At 54.0% G+C, this 27,928-nt stretch overlaps 2 protein-coding genes and 1 pseudogene across 12 annotated transcripts; all 3 read right to left on the bottom strand.

Moving 5' to 3' along the window:
• Positions 1 to 27,928, bottom strand: part of LOC132334605 (zinc finger protein 850-like) — a 144,689-nt pseudogene that overhangs the window by 85,059 nt on the left and 31,702 nt on the right.
• Positions 9,102 to 11,656, bottom strand: LOC132334508 (serine/threonine-protein kinase pim-1-like; the record flags this gene model as incomplete). The annotated part of the gene is made up of 5 exons (XM_059860622.1): positions 9,102 to 9,245; positions 9,494 to 9,670; positions 10,313 to 10,679; positions 10,884 to 10,934; positions 11,051 to 11,656. Coding segments are annotated over 5 exons (1,308 nt in total), but the record flags the coding sequence as incomplete, so codon positions are not given.
• LOC132334788 (uncharacterized) lies at positions 19,742 to 25,764 on the bottom strand. 11 transcript variants are annotated; one of them, XR_009488480.1, is made up of 5 exons: positions 24,814 to 25,413; positions 24,458 to 24,513; positions 21,785 to 21,893; positions 20,324 to 20,523; positions 19,742 to 20,017 (listed from the first exon to the last, which is right to left on the bottom strand). XR_009488480.1 is itself a non-coding variant. In XM_059860928.1 (5 exons), the coding sequence occupies exons 1-4, from the start codon at positions 25,411 to 25,413 to the stop codon at positions 20,516 to 20,518; spliced, it is 828 nt and encodes a 275-aa protein (XP_059716911.1). In that variant the 5' UTR covers positions 25,414 to 25,415; the 3' UTR covers positions 19,742 to 20,017; positions 20,324 to 20,515. The 11 variants fall into 11 exon arrangements, 2 of the variants coding, with proteins under 2 accessions (XP_059716911.1, XP_059716912.1); XR_009488481.1 differs by lacking the exon at positions 24,814 to 25,413 and adding an exon at positions 24,647 to 24,725; XR_009488482.1 differs by lacking the exon at positions 24,814 to 25,413 and adding an exon at positions 24,642 to 24,703.

Genomic DNA, 27,928 nt, shown 5'->3' with positions numbered 1-27,928 from the left:
TTTGACAGTGATGGAGAAATAGTTCAAAGAGCTTCTAGGAAATATGGATTCCTATTTTAAAGAGTGTCTTTTATGGCTGTTCTTATTACACAAGAGGTGATTGCAGCAATCAGGGACTGATATTGATGCAGGAATTGTCCTAAGGAGGTCTGGCCTGCTCAGAGAAGCTGTGCCTTGAGGTCTGAGCCAGCGTGGACAACCTTGCTCCACATTCCCCAAGCCCATTGTGTCTCTCCTCACTCACCTGGGACCTGCTTTGCTTGGAGAACTGGCTGCACACAGCCAAAGAGGAATTTTCCTTCTTTTATTTTTGAAGCAATCTAAAACTCCTGAGTTTCCCCATTGCAAACAGACATCCTCCTCAAGTGTGGGCCAAGCCCAAGGTGCCACCAAGAGCACTCCAGACCTGCCCTGGGCCAGCTGTGAGGGTGGATCATCATGCCAACAGGCAGTGGGCCATTGCAAGGGACTGTTGCCATGGACACTGCAGTGACCCCACTGCTGGGTTTGGGTGCCATGGACACCCCATCAGTTCAGGTTTCCTTGGAAACCAGCCCAAGGAGCCATTTCTGCAGCCAGGTTCCATGGCCACGTGCCTGCAGAGCTGTTGCTGCCCTCGGCTGCCATGGCAGCCCTCAGGACAAAGCGGTGCCAGGGCTGTTCCAGGTACAATTGCAGTGACACTCCTTGGTGCCACCAGGTGCCATGGCAATGGCCACGGGGACCCGTTCCTTAGTTTGGTGCCATGGCAACCAATGCCCAGACCAGTTGTGGTGGTTGGTGGCCATGGAAACCTGCCCTGGGCCCCTTGCTGGGGGCTGGTGTCACTGCCCAGAGCCAGAGGGGATCCCTGGCTGGGGGCTTGTGCCATGGCCACCTGCCCTGTGCCGCGCTGGCCGCTCAGGCACCAGGAACCAGCAGCCAACGCCACTGCCAGGGCCAAAGGCCAGGTCAGCCAGACAGAAAGGGGCAGTGCTGGGCACTGTTTCCATGGCAACCGTCCCTGGGGGTGACACCTGGCTCACCTGTGCTGGCAGTTGCCATGGAAAGCCCTGGCAGGGACTGAGGGCACAGACACTGGCACTGAGGCACTGCTGGGCCGGTGCTGAGCACAGGGCTGAGCACGCAGAGATGGTTTTGTTCTTGCTGAGCTGCAGCAGAGCCAAGGCCTGTCCTGCCCCTGGTCCAGCCACGCTGGGGAGGGGCTGGGGCTGCGGGGCAGCTGGGCAGGGGACACAGCCAGGACAGGGGACCCCAACTGACCCCAGGGATACCCCAGACCATAGGACATCATGCTCAGTGTATGAAGGGGGGAACAAGGAGGAGGGGGGGAATTTTGGAGGCAGGGATTTTGCCTTGCCAGGGAACACTTAGGCAAGAGGGGGCCCTGTTTCACCAGTGGGCAGGGTCACTACCAAAGACACAGGCACCAACTTAAGCAATTGTGTCATTTATATCATGCACAGCTGCAAAGAATTACAAAAGGATAAGCTCAGCAAAGCACATCATCGTTAGCAAAGAATTACAAAAGAAGCTCAGCAATCCATCCAGTCATTACTACCAAAGATTGCCTGCAGTGATTAAAGAAAGATCCATCAGCAGTTCCCCTCAGGCTCTACCATCACCCAGATTCACACATCAGCTGGGGAAGCCAAGGACTGCAGAGCCACTCCCAGACACTGGGAATTCCTCCAGGTGCCTCCACCTCTGCAGGCAAGGAGGCTCCAAGGCCCCTGGGAGAGGGCACAGCTTTTACACTGTTAAACACACAAGCTGACATCACTGCTACTCTGGGAACATCTGGTTTCATTCTCCTCATTGCTTTCTCCCCAAGCCTGGCCAGGGCTCAAGGAGGAACCAGGGGAGTTGGCTTTGATCCTTCAGCCCAAACAAGGCCAGGTGGGGCCTGCTCTGGTTTCTAAATACAGAAAGATAAATCCATGTTTTATCAAGGAACACATACACTGATCATGTTGGTAATAATGCTTCCTTAAGGAGTGGATACAAATCTAACATTTGGTTGGAAGGTTCATCTAGAGGTGAACTTTTCCTCAGGACCTGTTCAGGCCTTGGTACTTTGATCGGTCCTCAGACCTACAATGAACTACAACCCTCAACAATTCTTTCAATAACACAGTTTAGATTTCCATATTAGGCATAAAGGCACCTCCTCTTCTGCTTCAATTAAGTTCTATTGCACATTTCAACAGGATCAGTTGCTACTTCTGCTAATAATCCATTCAGCTTATTCATGGAAACGCCACAGGACAGGGCAGCACACATGGGGCACAGGATGAACCAGAATCTTTTGCTTGCTGAAATCCAGGGCACTCCTTGGGGGGAAAATGTTCCCTGGGCCCCAACTCTTCCTTGTGGTTGTTGCTGAAGGACCCGAAATGGTGGCCCTGCAGCCAAGAGTGGTGTGACACTGACACCGAGCAGCTCCAGCACCCCGAGTTCTACTGACACTGGCAGGGATGGAAAAGCACAGAAATCCTCTCACACTGGGGCCTCTAGAACTACAACAGGGTTGGGTTTCTCCTGGAGGGAAATCTCAGGGAATCCTGTCCAAGTGATCCTTGTATTCCTGTGTTTTCTTTAACTGTCCCTTCACTGACAGTGACAGGCAGAGCCCAGGGACAGAGTTCTGGCCACCCCACAGGGTGGGCCCTCCAAGGGAACCCCATCCCTCCCAACTCCAGCTGAGAACATCCCCAGCAATTGGTGACATGCACTGCTTTGGCTACCCTGATCTTCACATTTTCATAACTAATCATTACATTTTGATCACTCACCCCTTGGTGAAACACTAGAGGTGTTTGTGCAGACAAAGATTCTGGCTGACCATCAAGGTACAACTTACAGACATCAGTAGTACTTTAGTGACACCGTTCTTCATTCTTTTTTCTCAGTCTCATTCGAGTTGGGAACAATAATTCTGTTGTCCATGGAGCTGGTGCCTTTTTAATTCCAGAATAATGCCCCAAGGCCCTTTGCTGTTCAGCTTTTCCATGTTGTCTGTGCCTAACAAGGCTTGGGGGGCCCTTTCCCCTCTGGCTGGAAGGGGGCCGGGTCCCAGTCCCTGAGGGGCACCCAGGCTCCTGGATGGAATTCCTCTGGAAGTCCCTCAGGGTCACAGCAGCCTGCACATGGAGCCCCGTGGATCAGAGCATTTTCCAAAGGGGCCCTTGGGGCAAACAGGGAGATTTGCTCTGGCAGGATGTGTAAAACAATATCCTGTCAGATCTGCTGGGTCTCACACAGAACACTTGGCTGCAGGGACACATTCCCATTGCTCCTGCCCAGGTTTCAGGACTCAGAGTTGTCTTTCCTAGGAGCTGTTCCTTCAGCTGCCTCGGGAGGGCCTTTTGGCCTCCACACCCACACTCTGGCTCCATTATTAGGGCTGCTGGATCCAAACCCTTTATCTCCACAAATGGTGGTGATTGGAGGTGGAGCTCCTTTTTTCACAACCTTTCTTAAAATTGCAATTTCAATAATTGGGCTACCCTGTCATGGGGTTGAATAATCCAAACTTGTTCACTATTGTTTAATAGAATTACTGCAATTTCTCCTTGATATTCTGCATCAATTCCTCCTGCCATGACATGAACACTTTGCAAGGCCAAGCTCCAAGCGAGCAGTGACCAAAGCAAAGTGTCCTGGAGGAATCTCAATTCTTGTTTCAGTATTGATAGCTCTCATTAGCTTTGAATTTATCCCAATTAATTCCAGTGCATGAAGGCCCAGCCCTGCAGCCTCTGGGCTGGCCCTGCCAGGGGCCATCCCAGCCAGAACAATTTCCCAGGCAGTCCAAGTCTCATTGCCCATGGCTGTATTTGCAAATTGGGTGCAGCCCTGCACAGCCAGGGGGTTTCCATTTCCCCAGTGGGCCATTGTTAAGGGCATGGAGCACATCTGGGAGATGGGTTCTCCATGGGCACAGGTTCCCATCTCCTCATTCTTTCAACTGCTCTTTTCACAACCCCTTCACCCTTCAACCAGTCCTGCAGCTTGTGGATGGTGTGGTACATGAAAAACCCTGCAGGCTTAACCACTGTATTTTTCACAGGAACAGACAAAGCACTCTGCATCACAGTATCAGCAAACCCTGTAAAAATAGCCAATTTCATCCCGTCCTCCTTTTTTCATTGTATGCAATCTCACAAAGTTGACCACTGACATTAGGGTCCTGGCCAGTCCTGTTCTGTAGGGTATTTATTGTTACATCCCTGAGCAGCCAAAGTTACCAAATTAGTAATGTCAGCACTATTTCACATCATTATTATTTTATATGTAAATATAGATATTGATACTGACATATAGATATAGATAGATATAGACATATATATATATACACACATATATTAAAGTATATTATGCTGTAAATACATATAAAGTTATTTCTTATATTAATATTTCACTTGCACAAATGCATTTGTGCTCAAGATTAAAACCTTCTCTTGCTCCATGTGGGAGCATTCCAGCAATAATTGTTCCTTCTGAAGGTGCTGTTTCCAATGAACTCTTAACAAATCCATCTTTGTCTGCCCAAACCCACAAGTTCTTTTCCTTTTCCATTTGCAATTTTTGGATGCATTTGAAGACATCCAGGGGTGCAGCTTCTTTTCACCGACTGCCTCACTGCTCACACGGTGCCCCGACCTCAGCCCACTCCAGAGCCAGGGAACTCCGGGAAGGGCTTCCAATCTAGGAATTTCTGATGGGACTGATTCCTCACATTTACATTGAACAAGTGACATTTTGTTGTCATCTGGCCAGACTGTGCCAGTTTTGTTTTACCAGTGGGCAGGGTCAGCACCAAGGACACAGACTCCAGCTGAAGGAATCAGTGTCATTTCCTGCAGCTCAAAGCAGCAAAGAATCACCAAAGGAGCAGCTCAGCAATGGACCCAATCATCCCCACCAAAGATTGCCTGCAGTGATTAACAAAGATCCAGCAGCATTTACCCTCAGCCTTTTCCATCCCCCAGATCCACACAGCAGCTGGGGGAAGCTGTCACAGCCCAGGGCTGCAGAGCCACTCCTGGGCACTGGGAATTCCTGCAGGTGCCTCCAGCCACAGGTGAGGCTCCAACCCCGCTGGGAGAGGGCCCAGCTCTGACAGTGCTGGATGAACAAACTGACAGCACTTCTAGTGGGGGAACATCTGGTTTCATGCTCCTCTTGGCTCCCTCCCAAAGCCTGGCCAGGGCCCCAGGAGGAACCAGAGGAAGTGACTTTGATCCCTCAGCCCCAAACAAGGCCAGATGTCAGATTTCATGGCCTTGTCTGGCTTCTAAACACAGAAAGGTCAATGCATGTTTCACTAAGGAGTGCCTACATCTATCACAGTGCTAATGACCATGCATATTTCATTAGGGAGCAGATACAAAGATAACCTTTGGGTGGAAGGTTCATCCAGAGGCACCTTTGGCTCAGGGCCTGCTGTCCAGGCCTCGCTCAGGGCTGTTGTCCAGGCCTTGGCCCTTCAGGGACGTGGTTTAGTGCTGGGCTTGGCACTGCTGGGTGACCGACTGCACTGGTGAGCTCAGAGGTCTTTTCCAAGTGAAAGGATTCTGGGATTCCATGGTTATATCCACTGCATTCAGCTGGGGCTATTTTAGCAGCATGACTTTGCTCAGAAAGTTCCCTCTTGCCCAGCTCCTGTGGCCTGAGGCTTCAGCTCCTTCAGCTCCTGGTGCTGAGCTGCTCATGCTGAACGAGACGACTCGGAGAGACGAACACAGTCCATCCAATTCCTTCTGGGACACTGAGAGGGGAGGCTGTGGAAACAGGAGCATTGTTTGCTGTGGCCTCCTCTCTGCCCTTCACGCCTTTCAGCGCTCTGAACCAGCCAAGAGCTTTCTCCAAGAGTGCAATGGAGCAGCTGTTCCTGCTCCCGGGTCTGGCTCTCTGCAGTCTCTGACCTTGCCTGGTTCTGTCCCTCTTGCTGTGCCCTCTGTTCCCCCAGAGCTCGCTGGCTGCTGCCCAGGACTGTGGCACTGGCACAGATCCAGTGCTGGAGACCCTCCTTTCTGTGCCCTTGGAGCTGCCTGGGCACAGCAGGCTTTTCCATCTGGAAGCTCCCCATGGACAAGGAGCCCCCAGCTCCATTCCCTGCACAACCTCCAGGAGCCCAGAGCTGCCATCTCAAGTCCCTGCTGGCACTGGGGGCTCCCAGGTGCCTCAGGCTGCTGTGACACCGCTGCACACGGGAGGGAAGAGGGGCAGGGGCTGTGCTGAAAGTCAGCTCCATGTGCTGCTGCTGCTGCTGCTGCTGCTGCTGTGGGGTCATTTGTGCAGCCCTGGCCCAGAGTCAGGGATCAGATCCAGGCCCTGCTGCTGCTCCCTCAGGATCAGCCCCAGTTTGGCTGTTGCTGTCAGGGCCAGCAGAAGCCCTGGCTGGAGCAGCAGGTGCTGACAGTGCCCCAAGCCCCGGGGCTGGAGGGGTCCCTGGGCTGGGGCTGGCAGGGAGCTGCCCCTTGTTCTCCCTCCGCCCCAAGCAAAGCTGGGCCAGGCACAAGTGGGGCAGCACAGCCAGCAGGGAGCCTGCCAGTCTCTTCCAGCCCTGTCTGCTCAGAGCTTGGCCCTTGGAGCCTCGGGTGGCCAAAGGCAGCTGCTGCTGGTCCCTCTGGGTGTGCCCGTGTTCAGCAGTGCTGCTCCATCAGTCTGTGCCCAGCAACGGGGAAAAGCCTCAGCCCTGCAGGGCCAGGAGCTGCTGGGCTCTGCCTGAGCAGCTCAGCCAGCAGGAAGGGAGCTGCTCCACACGGGAACCAGGAGCAAAGGACATTCCTTTTGAAGGCCACGTTTTCTATTTAAAGAGAAAAAAAAGAAAAAGAAAAAAAAACTTGATAAATTGTAAAAGATAAGAATAAAATCAATGGTTAGTGAAAAAACATAACAGAATGTTAGTGAAAAAAACAAAACATAAATGCAAAGTTACATTCTTTGAATTAAGAGGTAAATGATCTTTTTAAAAAGAGAACTTAGTTATTTACATTGTAAATGGGCTGATGGCATGGATCCATCTTACTGACCTCAGCAGCCTTTTAAAAGATTTTGGGCTTAGTTTCCAACACTGTTATTTGAAATTGTGCTCAAAGCAAGAGGAAATTGTTTTGTGCCCTTCCAGCTCCAAGCAGGACTGGGAATTGAAGCCCCGTCAATCCCCAAATCCTTTAGAAGATGACCTTCCTCCTCACCCTGGTAATGAGCTGCACATTCCCTTTGAAACTGTCAGGGATTTCTTAAAGACACCAAATCCCACTTACGGCTTCTTGCTCTGGCTGGGAAGTGCAGAAGGGCAATTCTCCATCCATCAGCTCCAGCCTGCACTGCCTCAGGAACACGGCCCACTCGCCAGCCTTGGCCCACTCGTGGCACTTCTAGAGGAGGAAGAAAGTGCAACTGCACAATTCCAGCCAATAAAGAAGGAAGAACGGGACAGACAAAACACCCTGTGGAGACCCAGGCATTTAGATGGGACTGTGGAGAGTCTGGGTCCTTGCCAATTGGATGTGTGTCCCCAGCTGCAATCTCTGGGCCTGCAGGAGAGTCTCACTCACCTGCCAAAGCAGAAAGCTCAGGCGCTGTGCTCTGAACGGGCCCGTCTGATGCAAAGCTGTCAGAGCAATGAGAGGGCAGAGCCAGCCCAGCTGGGCCCAGGGCTGAGCCCAGCAGAGCCCTGGCAGAGCCCAGAGCAGCCTCAGCACCCGCAGAGCCCGGCTGCAAGGAGAGAAAGCAGAAACTGCCCGTCAGCTGAGGGCTCCTGTCCCCTTGTGCCAAGGCCTGCGGTGCCCAGGCCATGCTGGCTGTGCCCAGAGCTGTGCCCAGAGCTGCCCATCCCTGCTGCCTTTGGAACAGAGCAGGAGGGCAGGACATGTGCCCAGCCTGCAGCCAGCCATGGCACATCCAGCCCTCAGCAGCTGCCCAGAGCAGGATGCTCCTGTGCTCGCTGCCATCTCCCAAAAGCTCTGATCCCACCCTGCCAAGCAGACAGGGACCCACCTCACGCCATCCACGGCTGGAAGAAAAGCTGCTCCCAAACCATGTCCTCAGCCTTCCCCAAGGGCACGGCACATCCACGCTACAGCTGCTCCCAAGCACTTCCCATCCAGTCTGGACCACCCAGAATGCTTCCTCTGGAAAAAGAAACAACACATTATGGAAAAGAGATTAGAGACAAAAAGGGAAAAACTCTTATCTCTGTCAAAGGCTGAGGAAGGCCCAACCCCTACATGCTAGGGAAGAACCCAGCCTTGGGGAGGGAAGCCCACACTTTCTCTCTTCCCCCCTGCACTGGCCACCAAAATCACAGGGATCCCAAAGCAAACAAGGGCAGTGGAGCAGCCCAAGCCCTTCCTTGCCTGCACAGCAAAGCAGCTGTGCACAGGTTCTGGAGTCCCACCTCTGCTCCCACCATGGGGTTGGTTTGTGTCGGGCTGGCTGCCCCAGCCCCAGCCCAGGCCACGGTGGGTGCTGGGGGCTGTTGGCAGGGCCAGGAGCCCACTCCCATTTTGTACCCACCCCAGCCCATCCCCCCAGCCCTGCCAAAAAGCAGCTGGGCAGCCGACTGAAGAATGAGTTGCATCTGCCCCAGCAAAGGGGGAACCTTTGCTTCCCTGCCAGGCTGGGCAATGCCCAAATCTGGGAGCATTTCCCCAGCTCTGGACTCATCTGCAAATACCCTGTGGACTTTGGCTTTGAAGAAGGTGCCAGAATCAAAGTCCATCACCCTCAGCCACTGGTGGCCAGGTTGAGAAGAGCTTATCATCCTTGATGTCATCCTCACTGTCTCCAGCAGCAGCAGCAGCAACATCCCCACCTGGTACAGCTTCTCCAGGGGCTCCTTCTCCTTCCCTGCGGTGAGACCAGGCTCTCAGGGCTCTGCCCAGGGCCCCAGCTGTCAGGGAACCAGGACAAGCAAAACCAGCCTGGATGGTGGCCACCAGTGCTGGGCAGGGCAGCTCAGCTCCAGCACAAGGGCTGCGTGTTCCCATCCCATGACCCCTGGGCAGTGACACAGGCAGCACAAAAAGGTTCTGGGTTCCTTTGCTTCTGATTGCCAAGGTGTGTGTGGAGCTGGAACTTACCAGGGCCCGGGATCAAAGTGTGCCTGTGGCTCTCTCCCTTCTTCTATGGCAGAGGAATATCCTGCACCCAAGGATCACAGAACAGGTCTTCTAATGTGGGTCTGTCCAAGAAGTGCACGGATAAACACCACCTGATCAGATCTTTGCACTCTGGGGAGAGAAAGCAGAAACTGCCGCTCAGCTGGAGAAGGCTCCTGTCTGCTTTGCCCCACTATTCCCATGCCCAGGCCATTCTGGATACGCTCAGAGCTGGGCCTCAACTTTCCCATCAATTCCCTGTTCTGGAGGAGAGCAGGACATGTGCCCCCTCCTCAGCAGCTGCCAGAGCGGGATGCTCACGAGCCCGCTGCTGGCTCCCAGCACTGGTATTCCCCCCGTGCCCAGAGAAGAGGATCCACCTTGAGAGAGCCCTTGTGGCAGTGAGAGCTGGCCCCAGCAGATGTTCCAGCCCCTCCTGAAAGGGTGCTCCCCGCAGACCATCTGGTGCAGCAGGATGCCCAGGGACCAGATCGTTGCTGCCTTGCCGTGGTACCAGCCATAGTGGTTCCATTCTGGGGGGCTGTATGACGGTGTTCCTATGGAATACAGATGGAGTTCAGCAGGAGGATGCTGCTGCTCCCACAGCCTGGCCCCAGCATCCCTGGGCATGCAGGGGCTGCATCAGTGGCACACAGGGTGACCACTGCCCTCTCACCAGCACCTGGGACTTGTGCACAAACTCAGGGTTGCAAAAGAAGCCACTGGTGTTGGAAGAGGGCAGGCCTGGCTAGGCCTGACCATGACATGCAAAGGGAAAACCCCTCCGTGCTGGGGAAAAAACATTCCCTTATCCTCCTTGCTTGCATTGCCCCTAAAATATTATGAAGCCAAGGCAAACAGGGCAAGTGCAGCAGTCCAAGCCCTTCCTCTTGCCTGCACAGCAAACTGGCTGGGGCACAGGTTCTGGCCACCCCTCTCTGCTACCTCCACCCATGGGGGTTTTTGTCGGGCTGGCTGCCCCAGCCCAGCCCCTGTCCTGGGCAGAGTGGCTGGAAAAGGCTGCCAGCAGGGCTGGAAGATGGCTCCCCACCCAGCCCCCCTCCAAAGCAACTCAGCTGAAGACTCAGTCCCCTGACTGGCAGCAAAAGGGAGAATCCCCTCTGCCACAGCCAGCTTGGCCTGGGAGATGCTGGGCCATGAGATGCCAGCACCAGGAGCACACCCCTGTGGAGGCTCACCTGCAAAGTGCGTGTAGGCTGTGTCTTGCAGGTAGGTGCCACAGCCAAAGTCAATCAGTTTGGCCTGCCCGGTGGCCAGGCCAACCAGGATGTTCTCTGGTTTGATGTCGCGGTGCAGGACCCCGCAGCTGGTGCAGTGCCGCACGGCCTCCAGCACCTGGCGGAACAGCTCCCGTGCCACCTCCTCGGACAGGAACCGCCGTGCCCGAATGAAATCCCGCAGGTCCTGACACCGCTCTGGCCGCTCCAGCACCATCACAATTTTGTTGGGGAGCTCGAGCCACTCCAGCAGCTGCACCACACCAGGAAAGCCGGTGGACACCTTGTCCAGCAGCACGATCTCCAGCGGTGCGCTGGTGCCGTCGGGCTGCAGGAGGAGCACAATGCCGTCAGTGGGAGCCGATGCCGTGCCAAGGCTGGGGAAGCCCTCACCCAGCCCGGGATGCTCTGCGCCCTGTGCTGGCCCCACGCCCGCTCCCCCTCGAGCCGTCCTGGCGGCTTCCACCCTGCCGGACCTCGGCTCATCCCCGCCCGGCAGCCCCGGCTTCTGCCGCTGGCCCCGCTCACTCACCAGCTCGCCCCAGTGCCGGACGCGGTTCCGTGGCACCCTTTTGATGGCCACCTGCAAGCCAAGGGGAAGAGCGGGCTGAGCTCGCCGCCCGCCCTGCCCAGGCACAGCCCCATCCTCCTCCTCCTCCGCCCCCTCCTCCTGCGCCCGCCGCCGGCCCCGCCGCTCACCGGGGCGCCGTCCGAGAACCGCGTGGCCGCGAAGACGCTGCCGAAGCCGCCGCGCCCCAGCGGCGAACCCAGCCGGTACCGCTCCTGCAGGGCCTCCTGCGCCTTCCCTGCGGGCGGGACGCGGCTGTCAGCGCTCGGCCCGGGGCCAGCTACGGCCCCCGAGCGCCCCTCACCCGCCCCGGGCCGGCCATCCCCGGGCGTTCGCTCTTGGGAACGCGACACGGGAGGCTCGGGGCCGGCGGCCGCGCTGCCGAGCGGCGGAGCTCGGGCCGGGGAAGCCGCAGCGGAGGCGGCGGGAGCGGCCGCGCCGCGTGTGTCCTCCGCGGGCCCCGGGAGGAGCCGGGGCCGGGGTCGGGGTCGGGGATGGACCATGCGTCGGGCCCGGCGTCGGGGCCGGGGCCGGGCTCGGGCCAGGCGGAGACAAAGGGCGGCGATGCCGCCCGAGCCCCAGGCACTGATGCCCGCCCAGCAGCACCACCGCCAGTACGGCCAGAGCCGGGCGGAGGCGAGACTGCGGCGGGACGCCCGGGGACGGGGACGGGGATGGGGACGGGGCAGCCCCGGCCGGGGCCAGGGGCGGGCCGGGGGCATGGCCGGGCCCGGCAAGGGGAGAGAGGGAGGCGGGGAGAGGAGAGGAACGCCGGGCAACGGGCCCCGAGAGAAGAGTGCCCGACAGCGGGAAAGGGAAAGAAAGAAAAAGAGAAAGATAAAGAGAAAAAGAGTAGAGAGGCTTCTCTGTTTTTTTGCTGCCGCTGCTACTGCCGCCGCTGTCGCTGCCGCCGCTGCCGCCGCTGCAACTGAAGCCCCGGTGCCGTTCGTCCCCGTGTCCGTTCCCCGCTCGCCCCACGAGCCCCACGGCCGAGCCCCGCGCGCCCCGGGGACAGCCCCTTCGTCTGTCTGAACACGGGAACTTTGCAGTGTTGAGCCCAGATGCAGAGCCCTGACTCCTGCATGCTGGCAGAGCAATCCCCTCGCTTGCTGCTGGGCATTGTCCTTGCTGAGGGTCAAACACTGTCGGGACACCTTCCCTTGGTGTAGGATTCTTACCTGACCCCAGCACTGCACTTCCATCTCCAGTGTTGCTTTCCAGTAAAAACAGAGCAAGGAAAAGTGTGTGTGGCTCATGGTATTTTAAAGTGCCTAAAACTTGCTAAGTCACCAATCTTGTAGGTGAGGTGCATCTACAATTACTGGGATGGAGAAGTAGTGCAACATGGAGAAGGGGAGCATAGAAATAAATAGAGGAAAATGTCCTGGATTGTGTCTTCTGTTTTCATGTCACTTCTGGAAAGCTGTTTCAGTTTTCCAGGAATCTTCTCCTGTCTGTTCTTTTCAAGAACCTCTTGTGGAGAACAAGGTTGAACTTCTGCAGCCACCAGCTGCCGCTTCTCTTGGCTTTCCACACTGCACTGTGTGTGCAGCACCAGATCTTGATGTTGCTGGAGCCAGAACCTGGAAATTTCCAAATTTTGTCTTTCTGTGCCAGCAAATCACTGGACTTGGGCTGTGGCAGCACCAGGAAGTTTTCAGATCTGGGCGCTGGCGCTGCCAGCAAACACCAGATCTGGGACGTGTCGTTGCCAGCGACAGAAATCTGCTGGATTTGGGCTCTGCTGGCACTGGGAAATTTCCAAATCTGGGCACTGGCACAGCAAACAGAAGATGTGGGAGGTCCCAGACCCAGGAGCAGGAAGTGGCCGGGTTTTGGATTTCTGTGCCAGCAAATTGCTGCACTTGGGCTGTGCCAGAATAGGGAAATTTCCAGATCTGGGCACTGGCAGTGCCAGCAAATATCCCATTCCAGGCTCCAGGAAGGACTGGATCTGTATCCCTTTGTCTTTTCCTTCCTTCTTTCCTTCCTTCCTGGGGTCCTGCTGCCAGCAATCACCAGATTAGGCGGTGCTGGCAAGGGGATATTACCAGGTTTTAGCTTTCTTTGCAAGCAAAGTGCTGGACATGGGCGGCGTCGGAACAGAGAATTTGGCAGATGTGGGCACTGGCAGTGCCAGCAAACATCAGATCTTGGCGGGGAATGTGCTGCCACCAGGAAATTACCAAATGTTAACTTTCTGTGCCAGCAATTATTTGAAAAATTCCAGATCTGGGCACTGGCAGTGCTGGCAAACACCAGATGGTTGGTGCTGGCACCAGGTATTTGCTGGGTTTTGGCTTTCTGTGCCAGCAAATGGCTGCACTTGGGCTCTGCCAGCACCGGGAAATTTCTGGATCTGGGTACTGGCAGTTCCAGGAAACCCCAGATCTGGGCAGTGATAGTCCTGGCACCAGGAAATTGCCCAGTTTTGTCTTTCTTTTCCAAAAACTTGCTGCACTTGGGCTGTGCTGGAACCATGAAATTTCCGGATCTGGGCACAGGCAGTGGCAGCCAACACCCGATCTGGGTGGTGCTGGTGGCAGCACCAGGAAGTTGCCACGTTTTGGCTTTGTTTGCCAGAAAATTGCTGCATTTGGGTTGTGCCAGCACTGGGAAATTGCCAGATCTGGGTACTGGCAATGCCAGCTAACAGCAGATTGCTGGCTGGTGCTGGTGCTGGCACCAGAAAATTGCCGGGTTTTGGCTTTCTGTGCCAGCAAACTGCTGGACTTGGGCTATGCTGCCAGTGGGAGACTGCTGGATCTGAGCACTGGTGGTGCCAGCAAACACCAGACGATGTGGGACTCCAGGCGGCTCTCCAAAATGCAGTTTATTCCATCCAAGATGTTACAGCCGTCCAGGGTCATGGGCGACAGAGCTGTGCCTACAGCTGTCAGCTCCAGCTGCAGGCAGGCCTGGAGACCCTTTGGCTTTGGTTACAGTGCATTATATACTTTTCTTTGCTGAGCATCTTAATACAGTAGAACCAATCTATACCTTAACTATTACCTATAACCTGTCATAACTACTATAATTACCATATTCATGTTACTATTCTCCAATCACTAAAAGTTAGTACATTACAGTTTAAGCTAGAAGTTGTTTTTCAGTTTTCTTGCAGTGGAAAATTCTGAAACCTTTTTTCTACTTGCAGCTTTGCTGACTTGTTTGCCTGTGCTATCTTTCTGCTTGGTAAAACATCTTGTTTGAGGTTGTTTTATCCTTTGCTCTAACTCATAGAAACCCCTTTTAACTAACATCCCCTTTGCCTCCTTGGTTATCCAGTAAGACTGGTTCAGCAATTCTTTTCTTCTATATCAAAACTTGCTTCCAACTCTATTCCTTCATCAGACTCCATATTTAAAAATCTTTCTGCTAAGCATACATATCTATGAGACTTTCTTGTCAAACTTTCATCCTTCCCAACACGCTGAGGTGCCGGTCAGCCATTCCTGAGAACACAGAGCCTGTCACGGCCCCAGCAGCACAGCTCCCTGCCAGCCCTGTGGCCACACGCCCTGCTGGCCCGGCAGGGCTCAGCCCGGGCCCTGGCCGCACGCTGCCGCCCCAGGGCACGGCTGCCAGAGGGCGGCAGCAGCACTGAGGGCAGCCGGGGCTCCACGGGGCCGGGCAGGGATGGCGCTGCCGGGGCCGCAGCTGGGGCCGAGCTGTGTCAGGGTGAGGAGAAACAGGATTGGGTGGCGCAGAGTTGGGGGTGGTTGGATGGGGCTGGGTGAGGCAGGTTTGGGCAGTGCAGGGCGGAGCTGAACGGGGCAGGGCAGGGTGGGACAGGGTTTGGCACGGTAGAGAATTGTGAGGCGGAGTGGGGTGTGGCAGGGAAGGCCTGGGATGGGGCAGGGTGGGGCGGGGTTTGGCAGGGCGGGGCCCAGTTCAGCATGGCAGGGTGCTGTGGGCAGACCTGTGCAGAGCAAGGTGTGGCTGGGCACGGTTGGGTGTGGCTGGGAGGGGCTGGGTAAAGTGTGGATGTGCAGGGCTGGGATGAGGTGGGACAAGGTGGGGTAGGCAAGGAAGGAGCAGGGCTGGGTGTGGCAGGCCAGGGTGGAGTTGGGCGCTGCAGGGAGGGGTTGGGTGGGGCAGGGCGGGGCAGGGCAAGGTGGGGCAGGGCAGGGCAGGGGAAGCCCAGGCTCGTGGCTCACACATGAACCTTATGGCCGCCTGTCACAGGGACTCCTGTGGGCTGTCCAGGTACAGCAAGGCATAGTGCAGGTGCAAATGGATTGCCCTCATCGCACAGCACGCCAGTATTGGAAAGACAAGCTGCTCAGGGATCTTGGAGATAATTATGAATTGGCCTGAAGGTGAGAACTTTAATCTACCAGAAGAGGGGCAGGAACAGGTGTCGTGTGCTGAGGAAGCTCCACCTTACAACCACCTGCCACAAGGAGAAACACACTATGCTCCTTTCACTGACAGTTCCTGTCGCATTGTAAGGACGAACTGAACGTGCAAAGCAGCTGAATGGAGCCCCACGGGATAGGCTGCAGAAGCTACTGAAGGAGAGGGTGGATTGAGCCAACTTGCTGAACTCAAAGCCGTCCAGTTGGCCCTGAACATTGCTGAGGGAGAGAAATGGCCAGAACTCTCTTTACACTGACTCATGTATGTTATACAGTGCTCTGTGGAGGCCTTTCCTGGCTGGAAAGGTGGAAAAAGGCCAATTGGAAGCATAGGGGAAAAGCGATCTGGGCTGCAGACGAATGGCAAGACATTGCCACTTGGGTAGAGAAGCTACCTGTGAAAGTCTGTCGTGTGGGTGCCCACATGCCCAAGAGTTGGGCTAATGAGGAGCACTGAAAGAGTGAACAGGTGGATCAGGCTGCAAAATCAAAGTGTTACAGATAGGTTTGGACTGGCAACACAAGGGACAGTTGTTCACAGCTCAGTGGGCCCATGATGCCTCAGGCCAGCAGGGCAGAGCTGCCACCTATAGGTGGGCATGAGACCCAGGGGTGGATGTAACCATGGGCAGCATCTCCTAGGTTATCCATGATTGTGAGATGTGAGCTGCCATCAAGCAAGCTAAGCGGGTGAAGCCCCTGTGGTATGGGGGGTCATGGTTCAAACAGAAGCATGGAGAGGCCTGGCACATTGACTACATCACTGCCTTAAACCCGCCAAGGCAAGTGCTACGTGCTCCCAATGGTAAAAGCCACCCCTGGGTGGTTGGAGACCTACCCTGTACCTCATGGCGCTGCCCAGAGCACCATCCTGGGCCTGGAAAAGCAGGTCCTTTGGAGGCATTCAGAATTGAGTTTTGAGAGAGAGAATTGAGTCCAACAAAGGGACTCATCTCAAGGACAGCCCTAACAACACCTGGGCTAGAGAAGCTGGCATTGAGTGGCTACATCACATTCCCGACCATGCACCAGCGGTCAGGAAAGTTCAGCAGGGCAATGAACACTTAAAAAAAACATTGAAGGCAATGGAAAGATGGGACCCTCAAGCAGTGGGAGCTGCATTTAGCAAAGGCTACATGGTTAGTTAATAGCCTCAGCCCAATCCGAGCCCCTGTGCACAGCAGGTGGAGACAATGTTCTGGTGGTGCACATGGGAGGTGTGCTAGGAAAGCCTGTTTGGATTAATTCTGCCTTGATCAAAGACAAACCCACCTGTGGGGTTGTCTTTGCTCAGGGACCAGGTTGCACTTGGTGGGTGATGCAGAAAGATGGATAAACACAATGGATGTCTCCACGGGACCTTGTTTTTGGGGTGAATTGCCCAAAACACTGTGCCTGTATCCACATCTGCAGGTATGTATGAATGTATATAATTAGGATAATACATGTATGCATATAGTTTAAAAGTCAAAGTTTGATGTAACATGTTGGTATGGGAAAAATTCAGGATGGAAAATGTGTGTTTGGGGTTGTTTTTTTGGTGAATTTTCTCTCGTTTGTTACCTGAAAAGGGCAGTGTGGCGAGGAGAGGGCAGCTGACACCTGTGGGGAATGAATTGCCTGTGGGGCAATTGAGATGCAAAAGAACTGGCCAATGACTCTCCCATTCCACTGGAAGCTTCCAGGGAGGGAGGGCAGGGTTGGGCACTGGCTTGCTGAGGGAAGAACCAGCTGGCCATGCGAGGAGCAGGGCAGTTTGGGCAGTTTTTGGTGCTCAACCCGACACTGCTTCAGAATTCTCCTTGCCATCCATAGGTGAGCCCATTGCTTGCAGCAGCTGCTGGCTGACAGGGACTTTTCCACACTTGCCATTGCCAGGAAGATCCTCACCATCTGTGTGGGTGCTGGAGGGGAAACGGGACCACCCCACCTATTCTCTCTCTCTCTGGAGAGAGGGAGCCCCAGGTGCTGTTTGACTGGAACCACAGCAGAGCTGCCATGGCCAGGATACTGCCACAGACAGGTGAGAACCTGGGGAAAGCAGAGCCCCAGCTTCCCTCTGTCCCCGAGGCCGCCGTTACCCCTGGGGTGGCTCAGGGCTCGCAGCCGGGGGCCCCTGGAGCCCCCTGGGCCAACAGCGCCCCCCGGAGCCAGGGCAGAGTCACTGCAGCCGCTCTGCCCTGCCGGCAGCTCACAGTGCCCTCTGCCGGCTGTGGTCATAACTACAGCAAAGGCAGAACTGCTCAGCCGGGGGGAAGGGTCTGGCATTGCTTTGGGAAATGTTGGTGGCTTTTCTCTCTTGTTCACCTATATCCATATATTCTAGAAAATAACTGATACTTCTTTCTCCATATCTTTGCCTGGAAGCCCTGTAATTTTGAGTTGTAATTATTTGGAGGGAGGGGGCTATCTCTCCATCCCAGGAAGATTCCCAGCCTTCTTGGAAGTCATCTGTCTTTTAAGCCAGGACAATCTGCTATCATTAATGGAGAAATTGACCTAGGAGATAAAGGAACTCACAGATATGCAGCTTCAGCCCTTGCCTAGGAATTGTTCCTGATCTTCACAAAACAGGGGCTTCTATGGTTTGATGAATAGTCTTTGAATGAACTCTACAGCCCAGCTTTTACCTCCCTCAGAGTGCTCCTTCCCACAGTATGTCACACCAGTCTGGCACAGCTCCTGTGCAGGTGACATCCACTGCCACCAACAACGGGATCACTTTACCCACCACCAGTGAGAGGAAGTGTGGATCATTCCATTTTTTCCCACATAAGATATGGAGCAGAAATCCCTGTTGTAAATCCTGCCAATTCTTTCTGAATAAGTACATACAAGCAAAAACGCCTTGCACAGAATCTCCCTTCTTAGAACCCTGGTGAGCAGTGGCACAAAGTCTAGCGGTGGACTGTTGCAGCCTGAATAGCTGCTAGTAAAGTCCAGGGTAAGGAAGCAAAAAGAGCCTTTGCATGGTATTTAGAGATGTTTAATTCAGCCGTGCGTGGGATGTTCCCAGTCCCCAGGACCACTCAGGGGCACCCGAGGTTTGTCCGTCCCGAGGGGCTGGGGGTGAACCTGGTCTCCAGGCAGTACAAAAATGAGGGCCAGTCAGGGAATAGGGAGGGAGTAGCTCAGGGACATAGGAACAGACATAGGAACAGGGGAAAGAGCCAAAAAGGTCCTAACAGCTTTTTGAGGGAAGCTTCTTGTATCTCCCTAAGCTAGGGGATGCCCCCAGGGTCCCCACAGTGGACCCCAGAGGACAATGCTGAGTCCAGTCCTTTCTGACACCTTTGTTAGTAAACTGGGTGAGGGGGCCAGGCTGTGCCCTCCCACAAACCAGGAGGAGTGGCTGATCTGCCAGAGAGAAGTGCTGCCATCCAGAGGGACAGTTCAACAAGGGTGACAGTTCAATGACAAGAGCTGAGTCCTGTCCTTGGGAAGGAACAACCACAGGCACCAGTATCTGCTGGGGGCCACCCAGGTAGAAAAGTGAAGTTTGGCAGGGTTCTGCTGGACACTAGGATGCCCAATGTGCTCCTGCAGCAATGCAGAACAGCGTCCTGGGCTGCACTGGGAGCTGTGTCACAGCTGGCAGAGGGAAGGGATCCTTTCCCTCTGCTCCACACCAGAGAGGCCAGCCCTGGAGTGCTGGGCCCAGAGCTGGGCTGCCAAGTACAGGACACAGGGACAGACTGGACAGAGTCCAGCACAGGGCCATGAAGGTGATGGAGGGACTGGAGCGTCTCTGCCATGAGGAGAGGCTGAGAGAGCTGGGACTGCCCAGCTTGGAGCAGAGTAGGCTCAGGGAATCTCATCCATGGGGATAAATACCTGGGGGGAGGCTGCAGAGGGGACAGGGCCAGGGACAGTCCAAGAGGCCTCGGGCACAAAGTGACACACAGGAGGGGCCCTCTGGGCTCAGGAGACACTTCTGCACTGGGAGGGTGGCTGAGCACTGGTGCAGGTGCCCAAGGAGGTGGGGGAGTCTCCATCCCTGGAGAGACTCAAAAGCCACCTGGACACACCTGGGCAGCTGGCTCTGGGTGGCCCTGATGGAGCAGGGGCTGGGCAAGGTGACCTCCAGAGGTGCCTCCAGCCTCTGCCAGCCTGAGATTCTGTGACTCTGAGAAAAAACAGGCGGCAGCTTCCTAAGGACAAATGAAAAAGCTCCACACATGGCAGGTTTCTCCTGTCCCCACCAAAGTGGTTCATGGCACGTGGCTCCCTTCTGCAGATTCCTCCCCAGAGTGAGGGTGCTCCTCAAGGTCACGCCTTGAGGCTGAGAGAAACGTTTGCCTGTGTTCATTGGTGTGGGTGAGTAGCATCAATCTTTAATTAAGACTTGGTTTTGCTGGCTTGACTAGAATTGCTTCAATGTTGCTTCAGATGTAAAGCACTGTACTGGAAGTTATAGGTCTCTGTACTGGGTAGTAAATAACTCTGATATAGATCCATTAGTTTCATGGTGATCATAATAAACTCTTTATTTTTCTATAAATATATCTTTCATCCTATGGAACACAGTTGTATAAAGGCTCAGTTACACCTATACTATCCTTTAAACATAAACTATTGACTAGTCTAGGACTGCATCCAGCTGCAGCCTGGCTCCTCTCTGAGATGTTCAGGAAGCAAGGAGGTCCCTTCTGCACCTCGTGTCTCCTGCCTGCTCCCTGCACAGCTCTCCAGGTGGTCCTGTCGGTCCTGGGCCAGCTGTGACAGCAGCAGGGACACCTGAAAGAGGCACAAGGCCCGGCTCAGACAAGCCCACACTGGCAGGAGCACCTGGAGCCCCAGGGTTCCGGCTCTCGGGGCAGACACAGCCTCCAACTCCAGCCCTCACCAACACTCTGCCCTTGGGCAAGGGGAAAGGAACAGGCTCCCAGACAGAACAGAGCTCAGATGATCAACAAGTCCAGCTCAAGGCTGGCAAACCCTTCCCACGTACATCCCTCAGCCACCACAGGTCTATTAGAGAGAGTTCTGACAGCATTTAGAAACGCAGCTCTGATTTCCAAAGCACACATTTGGGCCACTCACCCCTTTCTCCACAGGCTGTGCCTCAGCACAAGGGCTGCTGCTCCCCCTGAGCTCCTGGAAGACTCTTCTACTTGAGCTGCTGGGCTTCCAGCCCAGGCATGAGGGGAATGTGGTGCTTGGGTTGTTTTGGTGCTTTCTTGAGGCATTTGAGCACCCCATGCCCCATTTTATCCCCATTGTGAAAAACGAGGTTCACTCTCCTGTAAAAGTTTAAAAGTTGAATAAAGGACAATAAGAGACAAAGAGAATAAAGCAAAGTTTTTGCGGTGGGTGCTCTGCATTCAGCCAAGAGCACAGCTGCTATTTCAGAGATGTCCTTTACATACCCTTTCTATTGCATCAGCCTACAGCATAGTCATAAACAATTATGCATATTTAAACTTTTCCCCAAACTAGTTTACATGTTCCAAGAATTGTTTAGCATGGCTGCTCCTCGGGTCCACCTTTTCAGAGCATGTGCCTTTCGTGGCTGTGGTTTGAGTCCGCCCTTGTTATCACCTCCTGTTTGGGCTTTGGTCTATGTTTGCTACAGACAGTGGGTGCTGATAAATGGCATGTCAGCAGCAGGGGGCTCCATCATATGTTCATTGAATGTTATCCCAACTAAGCAGGCAGTTTAACACAGGCATACTATAGCAGCTATTTCACTACTATGTCTAGCCTTAGTTAACAACAAAAAAAAGCTTAAATTTTTATAGCAAAGTTACTCTAATATAGATACAGAATCCATCTAAATATTTGCAAAAAGCCAATATTCTAATATGTATTTAAAACAATACTTTTCCTGACAGGACCCATATCTGCACCCCTGATAGCTGAACAGAGGGGTGGGGGTTTGGTTCCACAGGGGTCCCACAGAAATTTTGGACACAAAGTATTACATATCAGTGCCCCACATGCCAATGCAAAGTGACTCCAAAAGGCAAAGACACATTCTGAGCAGGACTCTGACACTGGTGCTAAGTGTGTCCCTGTGACACAGACGAGGAACGTGTGGGCCAGGGCACCAGTGCTGCTCTGAGCCCTGGGCCCTGTGGAGCACTGACATCAGCCCGTGTGGCAGAGTCCCTGCCCAAGCAGAGTCTCCCCGAGCCCTGGCGCAGCACTGGTGCCCATCTCCTGCCCCAGAGACCTGTGCCTCCAGAGGGCTTCTCTGCCAGAGGGCAGCCAAAGCTGACCTGCACTGAGGGCTGTGCTCCATCCTACAAGGGCTCTTGGGAGGAGCACCTGGAGCACCTGGTGGCAACATTTGGTATGTGCCAGATGATGTTGCTCCTTCCTGGGATGATTTTTTTCAAGGAAGGGATTAGCAGTAGCACAGAAACACCAACAGCTAGAGAATTTCCCAGGACAAAGAGACTCCACCAAAACACTGTCATGTTTCCTTGTGCTTTTCTGTCTTTCTTGCACTCTGAAAGAAAAAGAATTGGCCCCTCCTCTGCTATTCAACTGTCCACTTACTGTGTGTCCTCCTATGGCAGCTCACGTGCAAATACGACTGGCTGCGTACTGAGCACGGCAGTGGATGGCCACAAACAGGGAAGACCCTGGTGAACATCAAGGCAGACACCTGGGGAAGTGCAGAGGATAGAGATAACTCTGGGAGGAGAAGCTGTTCTGTTTCTCTGATGATGGTGCCAGCCCCTTAAAGGAGCAGCCAAGGCAAGTGCTGGAAGCGGCCATGTCCTGCTGTGAGGCTGGCAAGCCAAGAGAAAGCCATTGTGGCCAAGTATGCTGAAGCCTTTTGCTAAATCACATGCAACAGTGCCCACAGTATTGCCCCCTTTTGAAGGGCGGCTGGTGCAGACGCCTCCTTGAGCAGATGCCGGCGTTCGGGGTGCTGCTGCTCCTGTGCTGCTCTGGTGCTGTTTCTGTGGTGTTCAGAGCTGCTTTGGCAGCAGCGACTCAGCAGCCCTGCTGGAGGAGACATCACTGCCCTCGCCATGGAGGCAGAAGCTCTGCGGGCCCAGAGCTCTGTGTCAGCAGGGCCTCATCCTCAGCACCGTGGCCTGGGCAGCCGCGGGGGCGCGGGCTGGCTGCCAGCCCTGCTCTGCCCACTGCCCTGGCAGCACCCAGTGACCGTGCCCCGGCAGGGCCCCCTTGCCCTCCTTGTCCTCAGCCAGCCCAGCTTGGGCACCTCGGGGGTGTCCCCACACTCCTGCTGAGGCCCGGCCTCCAGGGCTTCTGCCCCAGGCGTGGGAGCCTCTCTGGGGAAGCACCAGAGCAGCCGGCTGTCAGGGACAAGGCGGCAGCCTGGGGGCTGCTTATGGCCTCTGACACCCAATTCCTCAAGGCTTCCCACCAGCCTGTGTTCCTACCCACTTCTGTCCCCTTGGAGCCTCCTGCCCCCCACTCTCTCCCACAGGGCCCGCATGCCTTCCCAATGCCTTGTCCCGTCAGCGCCTGTGTAGCACCTCATCCCTTCATGGCCTCCCACCGCCCCTCAGGGTCCCCTCAGGGTCTCCCCCAGCCCAGCCAGCCTGCCCAGCAGCGGCGCAGCCTCGAGGGGACACAGATGGCCCTTCCTGGCTGGGCAGGAGGGCTTGTGGCCATCTCCAGGCACCAGTCTGGCAGGGATCCCTACAGCTCCAGCCCCTGCCCAGCCGCTCTGTCGCCAGCACAAAGGCTTCAGCAGAACCACCAAAGGCCAAGGGGCTTCTGGCCATTTCCCCTTCCCCACTGCACGCCTGGGCAGCTCGCTTGGCACAAGGACCCGTTTTCCCCTCCTCCCCTGTGCCCTGCAGACGCTGGGCACCAAAGAAAGCTCCTGGGAGTCTGGGTATTAGAACACATTCTATATTTATAGCTTAAAGAAAAACTAAAAAGAAGGAAAAAACCAATCTTAAAGAAAAGAAAAATCCTCCCTGGCTCAGATGGCCCTGGCAGACAGAGAGCCTCTCAAATCAGCGCTCCTCAGAGCCCCAGCAGCACAGCCAGCTGTGGCCCCAGAGACAAGGCCGTTTCTTGTGTGCCCTGAGAAACCCATCTTGCAGCTTCCCTGACCTGTGGGAGAGTAGGGAATACCAAATGTATGATGAACACCCCAGTCATTTAAAAATGTGGCCCATTCTTGTGTGGCTTATGAAGGACCATTATCAGTTTTAACTTCTTGAGGGACACCCAGTGAGGAAAATGCTTGTGAAAAATGCTGGCAAACATGCTTAGCTGTTTCTCCTGTATGTACAGATGCAAAAACTGCTTTTGAAAATGTATCAATAGAGACATGGATATTTTTAAATTTCCCAATAGAAGGGTACTTTGTGACATCTGTTTGCCACTTCTGCAAACCTTCCAACCCCCTTGGGTTGGTGGCTCCTGTAGAAGGGATAGTTTGAACTAGCTGGCAGTCAGGGCAAGCCCCTACATGGGCTTGTGCTTGCTCTAGGGAGATGTGAAAATCTCATCTGAGGGCCTGTGCATTTTGCTGAAAAAAGGCATGACTCAATTTAGCTTGTTCAACAATGTTAGGCAAGGTAGCTGCAGGAGGCACAGAGGTGCAATCTTTACTGTCTCCTGCAGCTCCCTCATCACACGCTGCTGTGGCAATGCATCAGCTCGTGCATTCCCTTCTGCCATAAATCCTGGGAGCCTGGAGTAAGCTCTAATGTGAGCAACAAGTAAGGATTAGTTCTGTGTAACAAAATTTGATACAGACAGGTAAGCCAAAGACACAATTTGTCCCTGCTAACATCTTTTAAAACAGACTCCTCAATTCTCTTAACAATATGCAGAATCAGTGACTAAGTTAAAAGGTTCTGGGAAGAGCTGAAATGCTCTTACAGCTGCAGCCAATTCAACAATCAGAGGAGAACTTTTGACCTTTTGAATGTCTTGTTCTCAGGATTCAGTGTTTTTATTTTGCCAGGTAACCACTGCCTTGTGTGTTTGTCCTGACCCATCAGTGAAGAGAGCAACTGCATCTAAAGGCTCTTCACTGATAAGGGGTTTCTCTTTGTAGCATAATTTAGCTTTGATCAGTTTGTGTGCTGGTTAATGAATGGAGCAAACACCTGGAAAATCTAACAAGGTATACAGTAAATCTTCTGACTTTTGCATGGCCCAATCAAAATAGGATTTAATCACAGGTAAAGAGATGATTTTAAATTCACAATCTGCTATGTCAGGAAGCCTTACCTTGCCCTTAATGACAGTTTGAGAAATCATCTCTAAAAGTGATTGTCTTTGGTGACCTGTAAGAAAGAAAAAGCCATTCAATTATTAACAAAGGATTATTTTGAGAAGAGTCCCAATGGAAGATGAAGCCATACAGTCTCAGTGTTTCTCCTAGAACTGCAAGGAAAAAAGGTTTATCTGGAACCTAACAATGTGCTTGTCTGTTTTGCAGAGCATTGGTAATTTTCTCCAAAGCTGTAGGAGTAGGAGATCTGGGCGATGATTTTTGTCTCTTTCAGTGATTCTTGTTGCCGGTGGCGACCTGCCCAGCGATGAGATGCAGGTCCCAGCGAAGTTAACTTCCAACTTCCGTGCACCTTGGCCATGGAGCCCAGGCCGGCCCCGCCGTGCAGGTCGGAGCCCCGCGGGGCCGGAGCCAGGGCCGAGCGCGGGGCTGCGGGAGCCGGCGGTGCGAGCGGGCCGGGAACGGGGCAGGCTGGGACGGCGGCGCCTTTCCCCAGCACAGGCAGAAGGGCAGGGGGATCCAGGATTCGGGATCCGGCTCTGGGCCGGAGCAGCAGCAGTTTCTGTTCCCTTCCCCCCTTTCTTCTTCCCCCCACTCTCACAGCTGGAGAAGCTGGCTGAGGCTGTGGCTGCGAGAGTTCAGGTGCAGTGGGGGCGCAGAGGGGCGTGGCGGCGGGGCATTCATGGCAGATTTCCACTAGGACTCGGCAAGCAGGGAGAAGTTCCGCTGTTGTTTTGTCACGCCGAGAGATAGCATTATACAATTTAACCCCCACAGAGTCCCAAACCTCTCTGGTATAGAAGGCTTCAGAGTCAGCATTTGGAATATGAGTTATAGTCCCTTTTAAAAGCTCTTTGAGCTTTTGATTTGCAAGGTTTTTTGGTCTTGATGCACATAAAGATTTTAAATGCTGATACACATCTCTCTGCAGAACAGACTTATTCTGCCCCATTATTCCTGGTGCTCACCTGCTGTCCAGCTATGCAGTAGGCGCTGTACATAGAGGCTCTGATCCAGGTACTGTCCAGCAGCAACTCCTGTCCGGGCCTTGGTCACCCTCCTCCCAGGTGCCTGATCCTCGCGGCCGCCTCCTACTGAGTTCACCGGGAGGTCTCTTACTGCCAACAAGTTCAAGTTCGCCAACTAAAACGTGGGCGCTACTGTAAGAGCCTAAATGAGAGATGTGGGACTCCAGGTGGCTCTTCAAAATGCAATTTATTCAATCCAAGACGTTACAGCATGTTGTATTGTGTTATTATATGTTTTAGTTGCATTAGGTTGTACTTTGGTTTATCCCAGTTCCTCCCTGTTAGAATGGTTCTGCCCCTGCTGCCTCTTCCCATCCTTTTAATGTCAATCTCCCCACCCCTTTATAACACCCTGCACACCCCATTCTTGCTGTCTCCAGCTGGCTGGTTTCCCTGGGTTAGGAATCCTGTTAGAGCTCCGAATAAACCTTGACTTTGCACCCAACTGGAGTCCACTCTCTTCTACCAATGTTGTGCTGGTGTCTTGTCAGAAAGGTGAAAGCCTTAGCCGCTCTCCCGACCTCCCGAGGAAGGGAAAGTGTCCCCCGCTGCTCGCTGTGCCGGAGCAAGCCGGGGTGACTCCGTGCACACACTCAGAGAGGCACTGCCACAGCAGCAGTCCAGGGTCATGGGCAACAGAGCCTGTGCCTACAGCTGTCAGCTCCAGCTGCAGGCAGGCCTGGAGACCCTTTGGCTTTGGTTACAGTGCATTATATACTTTTCTTTGCTGAGCACCTTAATAAAGTAGAACCAATCTATCCCTTAACTATTATCTATAGCCTATCATAACTCCTATAATTACCATATTCATGTTACTATTCTCCAATCACTAAAAGTTAGTACATTACAGTTTAAGCTAGAAGTTGTTTTTCAGTTTTCTTGCAGTGGAAAATTCTGAGACCTTTTTTCTACTTGCCACATCGGCAGGCTTGTTTGCCTGTGCTATCTTCCAGCTTGGTAAAAACATCTTCTTGTTTGAGGTGGTTTATCCTTTGCTCTAAGTCATGAAAAACCCTTCTAACTAACATACCCTTTGCCTTTTTGGTTATCCAGTAAGACTGGTTCAGAAATTCTTTTCTTCTATATCAAAACTTGCTTCTAACTCTATTCCTTCATCAGACTCCACATTTAAAAATCTTTCTGCCATACATACGTATCTGTGAGACTTTCTTGTCAAACTTTCATCCTTCCCAACATCAGGTTCTTTTGATCCTTACTCTTGCTATCATCTTCACAAAGATACACAAACACACACAGACACAGATTGTGTTGATTTAGTGCCATTTTGCATTGACTGACTCTGGATTTTTGATTGTTGCCTTTCCTGGCTGTGCCTTAAGCATGGTGTAAGCTGTAGAGTGAAGCTTGGCAATGCACCTTGTTCTGTTGTGGCTTTGCTATGAAATTTTACTCTGCCCACAGCTTTGCCATCATCCTTGCAGTGATGTCCAAGTGCCTGTGCCATGCCAGGTCTTTGGCAGTGTGGAGAGCCCTGGACTGTGAACACTGAGGCCCTGGCACTGCCTGTGACACCAGGGCTTCTCAGCAGCCTGCAGCCTCCTGAGATGTGCACCTGGGCTCTGCTGGGACCGCCTGGGAACTCAGGGTTCTTTTGGAACATGGAGAGCTGAGGCATGTCACCACATAGTTCCTGTGACAGCACGTGACTTCCTGAGCCTCGGCAGCCTGGAGATGGCTGGAATGTGCCCAGGGAGCCAGTGTGACGGTGTGTGACACCGCAGGTCTTTCAGAGGATGGAGAGTGCAGGTGTGTCCCCATGCAGGCGCTGTGAGTGCGTGTGAGCTGCCGGCTCCTCAGCAGCCTGGGGACACATGGGACATCACCCGTGAGAGCCTGTTCTAGGCTGGGATCTGCGTGGGCTTTGGCAAATGGGAGACTCCTGGCATGTCCCCCCTGAGCTGCTGGGGCTGTGTGTGGCCCAAGTGTTCTTTGAGAGCACTGAGAGCCCAGGATTTCCCTGTGGGAGCGCAGGGAGTGGCTGTGACACAGCAGTGCCTTGTGAGCTGACAGTGGCCTGGCATGTCAGCTGGGAAGGGCTGTGAGTGCCTGTGAGCACACATGTCTGTCTCATGGCCAGAGAGCTGTGGGAGGTGCCCCTGGCAGGCCTGTGAGTGCAGGGGAGCTCAGGGCTCTGGAGAAGCCTGTGGGCACGTGGGACACCAGGCTGGAAGGCCTGGCAGTGCCTTTGCCCTGCCTGCGCTTCAGCAGTCTGGAAAGCCCTGGGAGGTTGTAACAGGATGCCTTGGGCTGGCTTTTCTGCCTTGGAATGTGATCCAGGCACTTGGACAGTGTCCAGTTTGCCAGTGTCTCCAGGTGGCTTTGCAAGGGCCAGCTTGTGTGTTTTAGTGATGGATTCTGCTGAAACTCCTTGTGGCTACTGGCCCTGACTGAAGGTGCTGCTGGGGGTCACAGATGGGG

This window comes from Haemorhous mexicanus, chromosome 16 (genome assembly GCF_027477595.1).
Source record: "Haemorhous mexicanus isolate bHaeMex1 chromosome 16, bHaeMex1.pri, whole genome shotgun sequence".
NCBI classification, from domain to species: domain Eukaryota; kingdom Metazoa; phylum Chordata; class Aves; order Passeriformes; family Fringillidae; genus Haemorhous; species Haemorhous mexicanus.
The sequence above is the reverse complement of the archived record's forward strand: the minus strand, read 5'-3'. Positions and strand labels throughout refer to the sequence as shown.

What these genes read in the sequence shown, in the direction of transcription:
- LOC132334788 (XM_059860928.1), bottom strand. Translation starts at nt 25,413, where the DNA reads ATGGGGCAGAATAAGTCTGTTCTGCAGAGAGATGTGTATCAGCATTTA. An exon ending in TGCATCTCATCGCTGGGCAG is followed by an intron (nt 24,514 to 24,758) that starts GTCGCCACCGGC and finishes TCTTTCTTACAG; the next exon opens with GTCACCAAAGACAATCACTT. An exon ending in AAACTGTCATTAAGGGCAAG is followed by an intron (nt 21,894 to 24,457) that starts GTAAGGCTTCCT and finishes GCACTTCCCCAG; the next exon opens with GTGTCTGCCTTGATGTTCAC.